Source organism: Lethenteron reissneri, chromosome 72 (assembly GCF_015708825.2).
Source record: "Lethenteron reissneri isolate LAM-NWPU_2019-01 chromosome 72, ASM1570882v1, whole genome shotgun sequence".
Taxonomy (NCBI): Eukaryota; Metazoa; Chordata; class Hyperoartia; order Petromyzontiformes; family Petromyzontidae; genus Lethenteron; species Lethenteron reissneri.
This window is the reverse complement of record NC_083850.1, coordinates 1,600,119-1,614,291: the sequence shown is the minus strand read 5'-3', so window position 1 is coordinate 1,614,291 and position 14,173 is coordinate 1,600,119. Positions and strand designations below refer to the sequence as shown.

General features: G+C 53.7%; 2 protein-coding genes across 4 annotated transcripts in view; one reads left to right on the top strand and one right to left on the bottom strand.

The window, feature by feature from the left end:
* The window catches only part of LOC133361317 (zinc finger protein 91-like), a gene marked incomplete at its 3' end in the record, with an annotated part of 1,159,662 nt that overhangs the window by 908,052 nt on the left and 237,437 nt on the right, over nt 1-14,173 (bottom strand). The gene's annotated exons all lie outside the window — the stretch shown is intronic.
* On the top strand, nt 351-10,131 carry LOC133361294 (eukaryotic translation initiation factor 4E-1A-like). 3 transcript variants are annotated; one of them, XM_061580231.1, is made up of 7 exons: nt 3,824-3,982; nt 6,149-6,186; nt 7,378-7,473; nt 7,931-7,994; nt 8,377-8,490; nt 9,031-9,170; nt 9,799-10,131. In XM_061580231.1, the coding sequence occupies exons 3-7, from the start codon at nt 7,394-7,396 to the stop codon at nt 9,986-9,988; spliced, it is 588 nt and encodes a 195-aa protein (XP_061436215.1). In that variant the 5' UTR covers nt 3,824-3,982; nt 6,149-6,186; nt 7,378-7,393; the 3' UTR covers nt 9,989-10,131. The 3 variants fall into 3 exon arrangements, with proteins under 3 accessions (XP_061436216.1, XP_061436215.1, XP_061436214.1); XM_061580232.1 differs by lacking the exons at nt 3,824-3,982; nt 7,378-7,473 and adding an exon at nt 351-913; XM_061580230.1 differs by lacking the exons at nt 3,824-3,982; nt 6,149-6,186 and having other exon boundaries at nt 7,254-7,473.

Genomic DNA, 14,173 nt, shown 5'->3' with positions numbered 1-14,173 from the left:
GTTGCCTCCGAAACGTGATTTGTTATTTTATTTCTATTATTTTATTATTATTTACTTTTACCTACGTGACTTTACCGAAAAATACCTAAGAGTATTAATCCTTGCAGTCACGAAAGCTTAAAATCTAGAACTGTACAAGGGGATGTAGAGAGAGCCGGACCATAGAGAGGCCGGGTTCCCCTCCCCGACCCCAGGTGAGGGGCTGGGGGGGGGGGCTTTCCAGGATCCCCTGGAAGGTTCCAGAAAGGGGGCGGTACCGGGGGCGGAGAGTCCGCGGGACAGGTATAAAAGGCGGCTCTCAGCTCGGCTCGAGGCAGTGCTACGAAGACTGAAGACCAGCTCGGCTAGGACCCCGGGACCCTGGGACCCGACTTTCTTGTAAGGGCCGGGGCTGAGTGTGGACCAGTGGTCAGGACCCGGGGTCGGGTTAGTCAGTCTCCCCTAGGTCATCCCGAGCCAGAGGGCTCTCGGTTACCCCGAGTGATAGGGCACGCTAGCCCGGAGGCTGTACCTCCATAGAGAGCGGGATAAAGGGGGTACCCTGTTACATTGTTATCCATAAAAGTATTGCCTCCAAGTTACGCCGCAAGTCTGGAACCCACTACACATTTACCTGCGGCGTATCCACTGGCTTCGTGTGCACGCTTTTGTTCCAGGCTGGGGCACAATATTCTGCGGCAAAGAAGACCCGGCGCTGTGCTGTGCTGGCCGTCCGGAGCGTCATTGAGTTTGCTCCAACATGTTGTTCCGGCCGGATTTGAAGCACCGAGATTAACTCGTGCGATTTTCTTTTTTACAGAAACATTGTTCTCCTCTCGAGAGTTGCACCCGAGGTATTTCGGGCTACTTGTGCTGGACCTCTTCGCCACAGAAAGTGATGGCCAGTTTTCTGTCCGGCGTTTGCACTGTTCAGGTACAAACGATGCGGTGGCAGTTTTCTTGGGTTTGGGCAGAGCTTCCGATACTTGAAGCACATCTCAAGTTTCTTGAGGTCTTCGCACGCACAGCTTGTTTTGGACCTCATTTTGGGTCCTTCTTTGGACGGCAAGTAACAGGTCATCAGCGTCGCCAAATTTCCAGTCGTTGGTGACATGGAGGTCACTTGTTTACGGCCATCCCTGTTAACGACTAATCACTTAACAGCGAGCCTCCACAGAGCCCAATGTGTAGTGTATAGTGTAGTGTATAGTAGTGTATTGCCTCCACAGAGCCCAATGTGTAGTGTATAGTGTAGTGTATAGTAGTGTATTGCCTCCATAGAGCCCAATGTGTAGTGTATAGTGTAGTGTATAGTAGTGTAGTGTATAGTAGTGTATTGCCTCCATAGAGCCCAATGTGTTTGTTTACCGACCGTTCGCCTGTTAACGATGGGCTGTAGTAGGTACAGTAAATATTAATGCATTGATTAACCACGTTTCTTTTATTGTTGTGCGTTTATATGTGTGTATCTTTATGTATTAATATCCATTGTTTAAATATTATAAAGTACAGATAGTCGCCGAGTTACGATGGTCCGACTTACGATATTTCGATCTTACGATGGCGATAGCGATATGACAAAATTGTTAAATATAAAAAAAATTTGTGCGGTAGGCAAACGCAGCAGCGAACGTTCAATGCATGTATGATACGTAGCTTTAGCGAATTCATTTTAGGGTTACCACGATACGATACGTTCAATGCATGTAAAACGTTTTTTTTTTTAACAGATAGGATTGTTTCCTGAAAAAGCTTTCTGTTAAATTGCAGTTCATGTAGGTAGGCTAGGAATTTACCTTGTTTTTTTACTCTACATTTTACTGTGCAATACAGTATTGTAATTAATACATACATAAGGTATATAGTTTATACAGTACGGTACTGTAAATTGCTCTGTTTTGCTAAATTATCACCATTCTTTAAGATTCCTGGGTAGGCTAGGCCATCTTCGACTTACGATATTTTTGACTTACGATGGGGTCGTCGTAACGCATCTCCATCATAAGTAGAGGACTACCTGTATTTTATTGGGTGAAAAAATGTAACTTGCAATGCTATCGGAACGATATTAAGCCTTTCACGTCCATTTCCTATGCTCGCTTAACCACCAAATCACTTAACGACCGGTTTCTTGGAACCAATTACCGTCACTAAGAGGGGTTCTACTATATCGCTGTTAAAAAGTCCTGGTGCAAGTGCTGATCCTTGTGGGAGCCCGTCATGGAGTCGGCGTTTTTCGGTAACCTCTTCGACAGCTTTAGCACGAGGTCTTCCCCACCATACTGTGTCTTAGGCCGCTGATAGGTCTATGAAAGCGGCTTCTGCCATGTCCTTGAGCTGGAAGCCAGCTTCAATGTACTTTACTCTTTGGTTCTTCCGGTAAAGTCACGTAGGTATAAAATAAAATAAATCACGACGTTTCGGGCGCAACACAAGCGTCCATTAGGTGGGAAAGCATGGTTTGCTGCTGAGGCAGACTAACAGTCTGCCTTTACCGAAAGAACCAAAGAGTATGGATTCCTGCAGTCACGAAAGCTTCAAATCAAGATTCAATGTACTTTTTGAGTGCCAGCACCTGGTCGCATGTGCTGCTGCGGCTGGGGCAGAAAACCAGCACGCTCAGTTGGTATCGCATCCTCGAAGATTGGTGACATTACGGGTCATTTGCATCCTCTTCAGGAGTTTGTACACCATACTAAGCAGAGATATGGGGCGGACGTTATTTGGATTTGTGGTTGATTTTCCAGGCTTCGGAATGGCAACGACCTTCCGTTTGATGCCATTTTTTCGGAATTTTGCCTGAGGCCATTATGTCCTAAAATATTCTGGCCAGCCAACGGCATCCTTTTTGGCCAAGGTGTTTCAGGAACTCCGGATGAATCCCCATCTAACCCTGTGGCCTTTCCTGATCTGGTGGCGTTTATGGCGTCAATGGCCTATTCTTTCAGTGAAAGGAGCAGGGACTTTGTCCACTCCAGCATGGTTGATATTAGACCTGGTGACCCTGTGAGATTTGTGAGCAGGCCGCTTTCAGCACAAGCTTGGTTCAAAACGTGTCGTAGTTTTCTGGCTTTGGTGGGCTCCGGGAGATGGTGCCGCTCGATGTCTTCAGTAAAAGATTCCCAGGTTGGCCTTTCTTAAATTTTATCGTGGCACAAGGGGTTGGACGTGATACAAGACCGGCATGTGCCGACCATTCAGGGAACTTGTCCACAACCATTCTGGAAGCGCAAGTGATTCACCCGAACTGGCACACGACATAGAGCTTAGGGTCAGAGGTCAGGGTTTGAATCCTTCATCCAATGTGCAGAGTGGAAGGTGCCTCGATCTTTCGCGTAGAGAAGGAGGCACTGGTCACCAGTTGCTGCCCAGTCGATGATGGCCTATTGCTCTACACAGGTTTCATCGGGTGCATAGCCGCAGGCCGTATAGACTCTCACTCATAGACTTCGTAACGATTCGATAATAGTTGCGGGGTTTATGGGGAGTGAGATTCCTTGGGGAGGGATATAATACACCAAGCAGGTTGCTGTTTTGACACACTTTATAAATGTTACTTGCATGCACACCTATAGACAGAACCCCACAATGATTGTGTAGCCCGCGTGACCAGCCACCGCATGCCTTAACAGCTTTTGTTCGGCCGGATCGAGGGGGCTAGACGGGCGCGGCACGGGCTAGAGAAGAGATGGAGTGATGTGGTACAGGAGGACGTGGAGCTGAGTGGACTTGCCGATGATTGATACCAGCGGTGTCAAGATCGGCCTCTGTGGAGGAGGCTCGTGAAGGACGCTACTGGGCAGTTGGAGGCAGTCGCCCTTCAACAACAACGGAGGGCGGAAGAGCGACGCTCACAACAATGAGCGGAGCACCGGGTGGCTAAAGCACAGCAAGCTGGCACAGTCGGGGACACAGGTGGTGCATCAGTCAGTCATCTCAGTCAGTCGACCCGTGGCATCTGGGTCTGCCCTGTGATCTCCTGCCGGCGGGCATTCGCTTCAAGGTGCACATGGCCTGGCACAAGCGTCCTGGTGACGTCACCGCCACTTAGTGGCGAATGGTGGTTGTTGTTGGCTGAGTGACGTCATCCCTCCCCTGTTAACTTGGGAGGGAAACCCCCCCCCCCATTCCCCCATACCCCTCCCCCTTCATTGGGATCAGTGACGTCACAATCCCGTCCTGTGTTAAATAATGGCGGGAAACCTCTCCCCATTGAATTTGCTCGACGAGTTTAGTGTCGGGATGGACGATTAATTGATTTCAAATCGAAATCGCAATTTGAAACAATGCGATTAGCAAATTGCAAAGGCTGCAATTATTTAAGAGATTTGAAAATTTCTATTACTTTCTTATTGGAATGTTTTTATACCTTTATTTATTGAACTTAACAATTGTTCTATGTTCGATCGTTCTATTTCAATTAAAACATTTTAATAAATGCATGTTGGAAGCAATTCACATATTTTAAGTTCTCTTCCTTGCATTAGAATATATAGAGTAGTTAATATTTGATGGTACCATGTTTTAAATCTATTAAATAGTGATTGTGGAACTGAAATTTAATCGCAAATCAAATCGCAAAATTTGTCAGAAAAATCGCAATTAGACGTCACCCCCAAACTGCCCCCTCCCCCCCCTTGAAATTTTGGCGGGAAACCTCTCCGCCATTGACTTTACTGGCGAGTTTAGTGACGTCAACCCCTAACCCATTGTTTTTTGGCGGGAAACCTCTCCCAATTGACTTTGCTGATGACATTAGTGACGTCACCCTTCCATCCCTGCTAATTTGGGGGGGGGTGGGGACACTTCCCATTGACTTTGCTGGCGAGATTAGTGACGTCACCCCCAACATTACATTTTGGCGGGACACTTCCCATTGACTTTGCTCGCGAGATTGGTGACGTCACCCCCAACATTACATTTTGGCGGGACACTTCCCATTGACTTTGCTCGCGAGATTGGTGACGTCACCCCCAACATTACATTTTGGCGGGACACTTCCCATTGACTTTGCTGGCGAGATTAGTGACGTCACCCCCAACATTACATTTTGGCGGGACACTTCCCATTGACTTTGCTCGCGAGATTGGTGACGTCACCCCCAACATTACATTTTGGCGGGACACTTCCCATTGACTTTGCTCGCGAGATTGGTGACGTCACCCCCAACATTACATTTTGGCGGGACACTTCCCATTGACTTTGCTCGCGAGATTGGTGACGTCACCCCCGACCCCTCCTCACCCCATAACCCCCCCCCCCCCCGCTGACTTTGGTAGAGAGTTTAATGACGTCACCCCCCCCCACTGTCCCCTCCAACCCCCACCCCTCCACCCCGGAAACTTCTTCCCATTGGCTGAGCTCACGATATTAGTGACGTCACCCCCCAAACCACGCCCCTGTTAAATTGGGGGCCACGTGCGTTTCGCGTGCGGTGAATTCCCGGTGAGGATAATTTTCTTGCGTTTATTTTTTACTTTTCCTCGCAATATAAAAGAAATTAACGTTTAAACAACAATAATAACGACAGTAACAAGGACGACGACGACGGGAGCGATTACGTTGTGTTTATTTTGGTGGGAAAGATTACAATGGTAAGGCAAACAACATACTGCGTATTAACGATAAACAATTTATATTATTTGGGTCTTTCGGTAAAGCCACGGAGATAGAAACAGAATATGACGATTGCTTATGTTGCGATCGAAACGTTGTGATATTATAATTTTTCTATCTACGTGGCTTTACCGCAAGACCCAAAGAATATGAATTCCTGCAGTCACGAAAGTCAAAACAGCATTTAATTTTTGGTTAAACTTGAAGTAAAACAAACTTTTTTTGCATGTTTATTCAATGGCGTTTAAACTAAGCCACCCACCCATTAACCCACCCATTAACCCACCCACTATAACCCACTCGCTTACCTACCCACCCACTCACCTACCTACTCACCTACCTACTCACCTACCTACTCACCACCCACTCACCACCCACTCACCACCCACTCACCACCCACTCACCACCCACTCACCACCCACCCACTCACCCACTCACTCACTCACCCACTCACCTGCCCACTCACCTATCCACCCACTCACCTATCCACCCACTCACCGTTGAATCAACGCGACCACCACGTGACCTCCCACCCCACCTCCACTCCCCTCAGGAGGCGCGAGGCACAGTGGAGCACGCGCTGCAGAACCGGTACGAGGGGCGGGGCTGGGGGTGGTGAAGGGAGGGGCTGGGGGGAATAAGGGGAGGGGGCTGAGGGGGGAGGGGCTGAGATGGGAGGGGCTGAGGGGGAAGGGGCTGAGGGGGGAGGGGCTGAGGGGGGAGGGGCTGAGAGGGGAGGGGCTGAGGGGCTGAGGGGGGAGGGGCTGAGAGGGGAGGGGCTGAGAGGGGAGGGGCTGAGGGGGAAGGGGCTGAGGGGGGAGGGGCTGAGGGGGGAGGGGCTGAGAGGAGAGGGGGCTGAGGGGGGAGGGGCTGAGGGGGGAGGGGCTGAGAGGGGAGGGGGCTGAGGGGGGAGGGGCTTAGAGGGGAGGGGCTGAGAGGGGAGGGGCTGAGGGGGAAGGGGCTGAGGGGGGAGGGGCTGAGGGGAAAGGGGCTGAGGGGGGAGGGGGCTGAGGGGGGAGGGGCTGAGGGGGGAGGGGGGAGGGGCTGAGAGGGGAGGGGGCTGAGGGGGGAGGGGCTGAGAGGGGAGGGGCTGAGGGGGGAGGGGCTGAGGGGGAAGGGGCTGAGGGGGGAGGGGCTGAGAGGGGAGGGGGCTGAGAGGGGAGGGGCTGAGAGGGGAGGGGCTGAGGGGGAAGGGGCTGAGGGGGGAGGGGCTGAGGGGGGAGGGGCTGAGAGGGGAGGGGGCTGAGGGGGGAGGGGGCTGAGGGGGGAGGGGGCTGAGGGGGGAGGGGCTGAGGGGGGAGGGGCTGAGGGGGGAGGGGCTGAGGGGGGAGGGGTTGAGAGGGGAGGGGCTGAGGGGGAAGGGGCTGAGGGGGCTCAGAGGGGAGGGGTTGAGAGGGGAGGGGCTGAGAGGGGAGGGGCTGAGGGGGGAGGGGCTGAGAGGGGAGGGGCTGAGGGGGGAGGGGCTGAGGGGGGAGGGGGCTGAGAGGGGAGGGGCTGAGAGGGGAGGGGGCTGAGAGGGGAGGGGCTGAGGGGGGAGGGGCTGAGGGGGGAGGGGCTGAGGGGGGAGGGGGAGGGGCTGAGAGGGGAGGGGCTGGCGAAAGAATCGATTCGTGTGTCGTGAATTGTTACAGGGGGAATATCTCCCTCACCACGTCTCTCTCACGAACTCACCATGTCTCTCTCCCTCACGAACTCACCACGTCTCCCTCACGAACTCACCACGTCTCTCACCACCTCACCACCTCACCACGTCTCTCCCTCACCACCCCCACCACCACTAAGATGGACTCTGTGGTTCATGAAGAATGGGAAGGCTCGCCCATGGCACCTCAACCTGAGACCCATCATCAGCTTCAACTCCGTGGAGATGTTCTGGAGGTGATGGGGGTGGTGATGGGGGTGGTGATAGAGGTGATGGTGGTGGTGTTGATGATGGTTACAACGGTGGTGATGGGGGGATTGATAAAGTGTCTGGTTGAGTGAGTGAGTGGCTGGGTGAGTGAGTGAGTGGCTGGCTGGGTGAGTGAGTGGCTGGCTGGGTGAGTGATTGGCTGGCTGGCTGGCTGGGTTAGTGAGTGAGTGAGTGAGTGGCTGGGTGAGCGGGTGAGTGGCTGGGTGAGTGGCTGGGTGGGTGAGTGAGTGTCTGGTTGAGTGAGTGAGTGGCTGGGTGAGTGAGTGAGTAGCTGGGTGGGTGAGTGAGTGGCTGGCTCGCTGGGTGAGTGAGTGGCTGGGTGAGTGGCTGGGTGAGTGGCTGGGTGAGTGGCTGGGTGAGTGAGTGGGTGAGTGGCTGGGTGGCTAAGTGGCTGGGTGAGTGAATCTCTCTCTCCCCCCGTAGTCTCTACAACCACATCCAGCCAGCCAGCTGTCTCATAGCCGGCAGTGACTACGCAATGTTCAAGGTGACTCAGTCAATCACTCATCCAGTCACCGCCCGACTCAACCACCCACCCACTCACCCAACCACTCACCAACTCACCCACCCACTCACTCGTCCACCCACCCACTCTCACCCAACCACTCACCCACCCTCTCACCCACTCACTCACCCACTCACCCACCCACTCACTGACCCACCCACTCACCCCACCCACCCACTCACTGACTCATTTCACCCACTCACTCACTGACTCATTTCACCCACTCACCCACCCACCCACTCACCCACCCACTCACCCACCCACCCACCCACTCACCCACCCACTCACTAACCCACTCATTCACCAAATCACTCACCCACTCACTCACCCAGTTACTCACCCACCCACCCGCTGTGTTGTCTAGGAGGGGGTGACTCCAATGTGGGAAGACCCTGCGAACCTAGCTGGTGGACGATGGTTGATCTCACTCACAAAGCAGCAGCGCTACCTGGACCTGGATGCCCTGTGGCTGGAGACGGTGAGGAGTAGTTGTGGTGGTGAGCAGACGCTCATCCGGCCACTCACTCAGCCAGCCACTCACTCACTCACTCACCCACTCAGCCACTCACCCACCCACTCACCCACTCAGCCACCCAGTCACTCAGCCAGCCACTCACTCGCCCACTCAGCCACTCACCCACCCACTCACCCACTCAGCCACCCAGTCACTCAACCACCCAGTCACTCAGCCACTCACTCACTCGGCCACTCAGCCACTCACCCACAAACACAATCACCCACTCAGCCGCTCACTCAGCCACTCACCCACTCAGCCACTCACCAAGCCACTCGCTCACTCAGCCGGCAACTCACCCACTCAGCCAGTCACCGACTCTCAGCAACCTACTCTTAGCCATTCGCTCACAAAGCCGGCCACTCACCCACTCAGCCATTCGCTCACTCAGTCACTCGCTCACTCAGCCACCCGCTCACTCAGCCACCCGCTCACTCGGCCACCCGCTCACTCGGCCACTTGCCCACTCATCCACTCACTCTCCCACTCGCTCACCCACCACAGCTGCTGATGCTGGTTGGTGAGGCGCTCACCCCGTACGGTGAGCAGGTGTGTGGTGCGGTGGTGAGCGTGAGACGCAAGGGAGACCGCATCGCCCTGTGGACCTCGAACGCTGACAGCAGCGATGCCGTCATCACCATCGGGTGAGCGAGACGCTAACCTACTCACAAACTCACCTACTCACTCACCAACTCACCCACCTACTCACCTACTCACCCACATACTCACCCACCTCAGCCACCTACTCACCTACTCACTCACCCACTCACTCGCCTACCCACTCATCTACTCACCCACTCACTCACTCACCAACTAACCCACCTACTCACCCATCTACTCACCCACCTACTCGGCCACCTACTCGGCCACCTACTCGGCCACCTACTAACCCACTCACTCGCCAACTCACTCACCTACTCACTCACCTACTCACTCACCCACTCACTCACCAACTCAGCCACTCATTCACTCACCTACTCATTCACCCACTCGCTCGCTCACCCACTTGCTCGCTCACCTACTCGCTCAGTAACGCACTTACCCAGCCACTCACTCAACCACTCACTCATCTACCTACTCTCACTCTCCCACTCACTCTGGCTGTGTCTTTGTCTCATCTCTCTGGCCGTGTCTCTCTGACCGTGTCTTTGTCTCTGTGTCTCTCTGACGGTGTCTGTCTGCGTCTCTCTCTCTATCTGTCTGCATCTCTCTGTCTGTGTCTCTGTCTCGCAATGTCTCTGTCTCACTCACTGTGTGTCTCTGTCTATCTAGGCGTGTGTACAAGCGCAGGCTGGGCTTGCCTGCCGACACGCTCATCGCTTACCAGGCGCACGGAGACAGCATGGTGAAGAGCGGACAGCCCTCGGCGGACAGCACCCGGCAGTCATCGGCTTGGTCGGACAGGGAGAGAGCAGGGGACGGAGAGACAGCGGCACCAGCTGGAGGAGACACGGGGTGGTGAGACACGGGGAGAGTGAGACGCGAGGAGAGAGGGATACAGGGAGAGAGACACGGGGTGATGAGACACGGGGAGAGTGAGACGCGAGGAGAGAGGGACACGTGGAGAGAGAGACACGGGGAGAGAGAGACACGAGGAGAGAGGGACACGGGGAGAGAGAGACCCACGGAGAGAGAGACACGGGGAGAGAGAGACACGGGGAGAGAGACACGGGGGGGGGAGGGTGAGACACGGGGGGGGGAGGGTGAGACACGGGGGGGAGTGAGACACAGGAAGAGAGACACGGGGGGGGAGGGTGAGACACAGGGAGAGAGACACGGGGGAAGGAGGGTGAGACACGGGGGGGGAGGGTGAGACGGAGGGGGGTGAGACACAGGGAGAGAGACACGGGGGGGGGAGGGTGAAACACGGGGGGGGAGGGTGAGACACGGTGGGGGGGGTGAGACACGGGGGGGGGTGAGACACGGGGGTGTGTGACACACGGAGGGGGGGGGGGGTGAGACACGGGGAGTGATTTTCTGTGTTCACTAAAATAAATCTGCAGCCTCATGAGATGTGGTGCTGATCGTTATTTGAATGAGTGAGTTGGTGGGTGGGTGACTTGGTGGGTAGGTGATTTGGTGGGGGAGTGAGTGAGTTGGTGGGTGGTTGAGTGAGTGGGGGAGGAAGTGAGTTGGTGGGTGGCTGAGTGGGTAGGTGGGAGGGTGAGGTGGTGAGTGAGTTGGTGGGTGGGTGAGTTGGTGAGTGAGTTGGTGGGTGGCTGAGTGGGTGGGTGGGTGAATGAGCAGGTGAATGAATGTGTGAGTGACTGACTGTCTGCGTGGGTGACTCACGCTCAGCAAGTCCAGGCCGGCAGGGTTCAGCGTCTTGACGGAGCTGCCCAGGGTGCTGCCCATCCACTGGGGGATAGACGTCTGGAAGTTGGGCAGGGCCTCCACGGGGAGAGAGACAGGGAGAGAGGGACACGGGTAGAGAGAGATGGGCAGTGTTGAGTCTATGGGCAGTGTTAGTCTATGGTCAGTGTTGAGTTTATGGGCAGTGTTGAGTCTTTGGGCAGTGCTGAGTCTATGGTGCAGTGCTGAGTCTATGGTAATTCGACAGTACAGAGTCCAGAGTAGCTACGACCGTCTTACCGGAAGATGCGGAACAGCTGTACCGTGTCTCGAGAACACGGTACAGACTCCACAGTACAGAAACCACAGTACAGACTCCTGCACAGCGGCGTGCCCAGCGGCCTCCACGGCCACCGCTGCGGAGTGGCAGGGAGAGCCCAGCAGCACCTCGGGAGGGGGGGGGGGGGGCGCGGTACCACAGCGTCACCGCCTGGGGTGAGTGGCAGACTGATGGGGGGGGGGGTGGGACAGATGAGGATGAGACACCGACAGAGAGAGACAGGCAGAGAGAGTGAGTGAGTGGGTGGGTGAGAGACAGACATAGAGATGGAAACAGAGATAGGCAGAGAGACATAGTGAGTGAGTGGATGAGTGAGTGGGTGGGTGAGTGGATGGGTGAGTGCTACAGATAGAGAGACAGAGAGAGATACAACAGAGAGAGAGCGAGGAACAGCGAGAGAGACAGACAGACAGACAGAATGGGTGAGTGAGTGGATGAGTGTGTGTCTTTTGTGTGTGTATGAGTCTGTGTGCGAGTCTGGGCAAGATCTGGGCAAAGTCCCATCGGTGAGCTGGGGGGGGGGGGTCAGACATTTGTGACGATGGGGGGGGGGGGGGGTGAGAAATGTGACGTCACATCAAAATGCGCAACTTTAAATGAATAAAGACAACACGTTCTACTTAGTTAAATAGACTTTTTATTGTTTTCTCCTGCAACATCAGAGTGCAGCGCCACATTAAATACGCACTACGATGACAATAGTTTAAAGCGATTTGAAGCAGGTTTTATTTTTTGTGGGGGAGGGGGGGCAGAGCTTTGTGAAGTCATATTTGAGGGGGGGGGGGTCTGACTTTTTGTGACGCTGTGTGACTATGGGGGGGGGGGGCGGCGTCCCCCTACGCATGAAAGCTGAAGGGGAGGCACTTGCAGCTATTGACATTCTCGTCGTTCTCGGCTTAGCGAGTCCACGCACTCCCAACCGAGTCGACGCTGCTCACCCCCGGCTCTTGAAGTTGTCTCTCCCCACTCCAGCAGCAGCTGTTGGAGTGACGCCTCCACTCCAGCAGTAGAGACAGGACCCACACCTCTCAGTTTCATTTATTAGGTGTAGCCCTGTGAGCCATTCGGCTCTTGAATCGGGTGCAACCGCAACAAACAAAAAACATGAACGAGAACAAGGAAATATTTTAAAGTGAATTTCGATTTAAAGCTTTCGTGACTGCAGGGATTCATCTTCTTGGTTCTTTCGGTAAAGTCACGTAGAAGGGAAATAATAAAAATAAAACAATAAAATACAATTCTCACGACGTTGCGGCCACAACGCAAGCAGCCGTGCTGAGGTGAAGAACAGGGCTGTCATTAGGACGCTGTCTTTCCGACAGCCCTGTTCTTCACCTGAGGACGGCTGCTTGCGTTGTGGCCGAAACGTCGTGAGAATTGTATTTTATTACGTTGAATTTTTATTATTTTATTATTTCCCTTCTACGTGACTTTACCGAAAGAACCAAGAAGATCTTAAAGTGACTGTGACTTAAGTGCAAACAGAAAATCCAGGAAAAGACAGCAAAATATTCCAGAAAAAAGCACCGCACACCAACGCTGTGTGCAAAAATCCCAGTGGGATGCAAGTCAAACAACAACAACAACCACAAGACAACTTAGATTAAGGCCATCAGTCAAACTCCATACTCCAACGAACAAACATGGCCAAACCAAAAGACGTTTTCGAAATCACCAAAATAAAGCCATGAAAGCAATGTAACAGTGATCATAGGAACTGTGACCAAATTTTCACAATAAACAACATGTGCCACCATACCCTGCAGCCATCACAGCTGGCTGCATGAGTCACTCCACAACAGCGCACTCAGCCCCAGGTACGGCACTCACGGCGTTTGTACCACCACCAAACCCTGCAGCCATCACAGCCGGCTGCACGAGTCACTCCACAACAGCACTCAGCCCCAGGTACGGCACTCACGGCGTCTCGGGCTGCACTGCTCGGCAGCCCTGCGCGTGGTTGCTCCACACTCCCACGATGGATGAGGCCTGGTGGCTCCACTCCCTTTCTCCTATTTCGTTGCCCCTATTATAGACGGTACATTTGCACAATCGGGCTTCCCCACTCATAAGTGGGTGACCTGTATCGGCATTCATCTTTAGTGGCTGATATTCGTTTCTGTATTTTAATGCAGCGTGCCAAAATCTCACTCGAATATTTCGTTTTTGGTCGCGAAAGCCGACGGTGTTAAATCTGCGAGCCACCGCGGGTGAAAGGCAGTGACGTGCGGTCAGGGGAGGCAGGGGGAGGCAGAGCCTCACCTGCCATACTCCAATGAAATTAGCTGTTACGAAAAGTAAAAAATAATCAAATAAATTTTTTTATTCCCCCCCCCCACCCACTGATCTGTGTTATAAATGTAATTTCTGTACGATTCCAATTATTTATAGTCAAAATCGCCAAATTTGCAGAGCTCCGCTGCAAATACAGGGAGAGAAGAGAGACGAGAGGTGAGGCAGCGACGAGCTCAGCCTCCCCTCTGATTGCGCAACCCCTCAGTAACTGGATGGAGCGCGGGCAATAAGCGCGTGCCCGTTACTATCTCTCTGTCATGATTGGAATCGTACAGAGATGACATCTATAGCACAGATCAGTGAAAAAAAAAAATCTAAATTTACTTATTTATTTTTTCGTGACAGCGATTTTCATTGGAGTATGGCAGGTGAGGCACTGCCTCCCCCTGCCTCCCCTGACCGCACGTCCCTGGCTCAAGGGTCAAAGCAGGGCTCGGTGACCTGCGGCTCCAGAACTACATGCGTCTGAATGTTCTTTTTGCCAGGACACGTCTCGTCTCGTTCCTTGGTTTTCGTTCTCTTCGCAACAATTTTTTCCCCGCGATTCGCAACGCCCCCGTCAAACAATCTTGTGGCGGTGGTGGCAGGAGGGTGACACAGCGGGGAGGGTGACACAGCGGGGAGGGTGACACAGCGGGGAGAGTTTGACCCCGACTCGGCTAGCCGTGCGTGACGTCACCGCGCACGGTGTTTTCCGTGCGCGGTGACGTCACGAGATTT

Coding starts and splice junctions, on each gene's coding strand:
- LOC133361294 (XM_061580230.1), top strand. CDS start 7,268: ATGTCTCTCTCCCTCACGAACTCACCACGTCTCCCTCACGAACTCACC. Junction 7,474..7,930: donor TCCGTGGAGATGTTCTGGAG/GTGATGGGGGTG, acceptor CTCCCCCCGTAG/TCTCTACAACCACATCCAGC. Junction 7,995..8,376: donor GTGACTACGCAATGTTCAAG/GTGACTCAGTCA, acceptor TGTGTTGTCTAG/GAGGGGGTGACTCCAATGTG.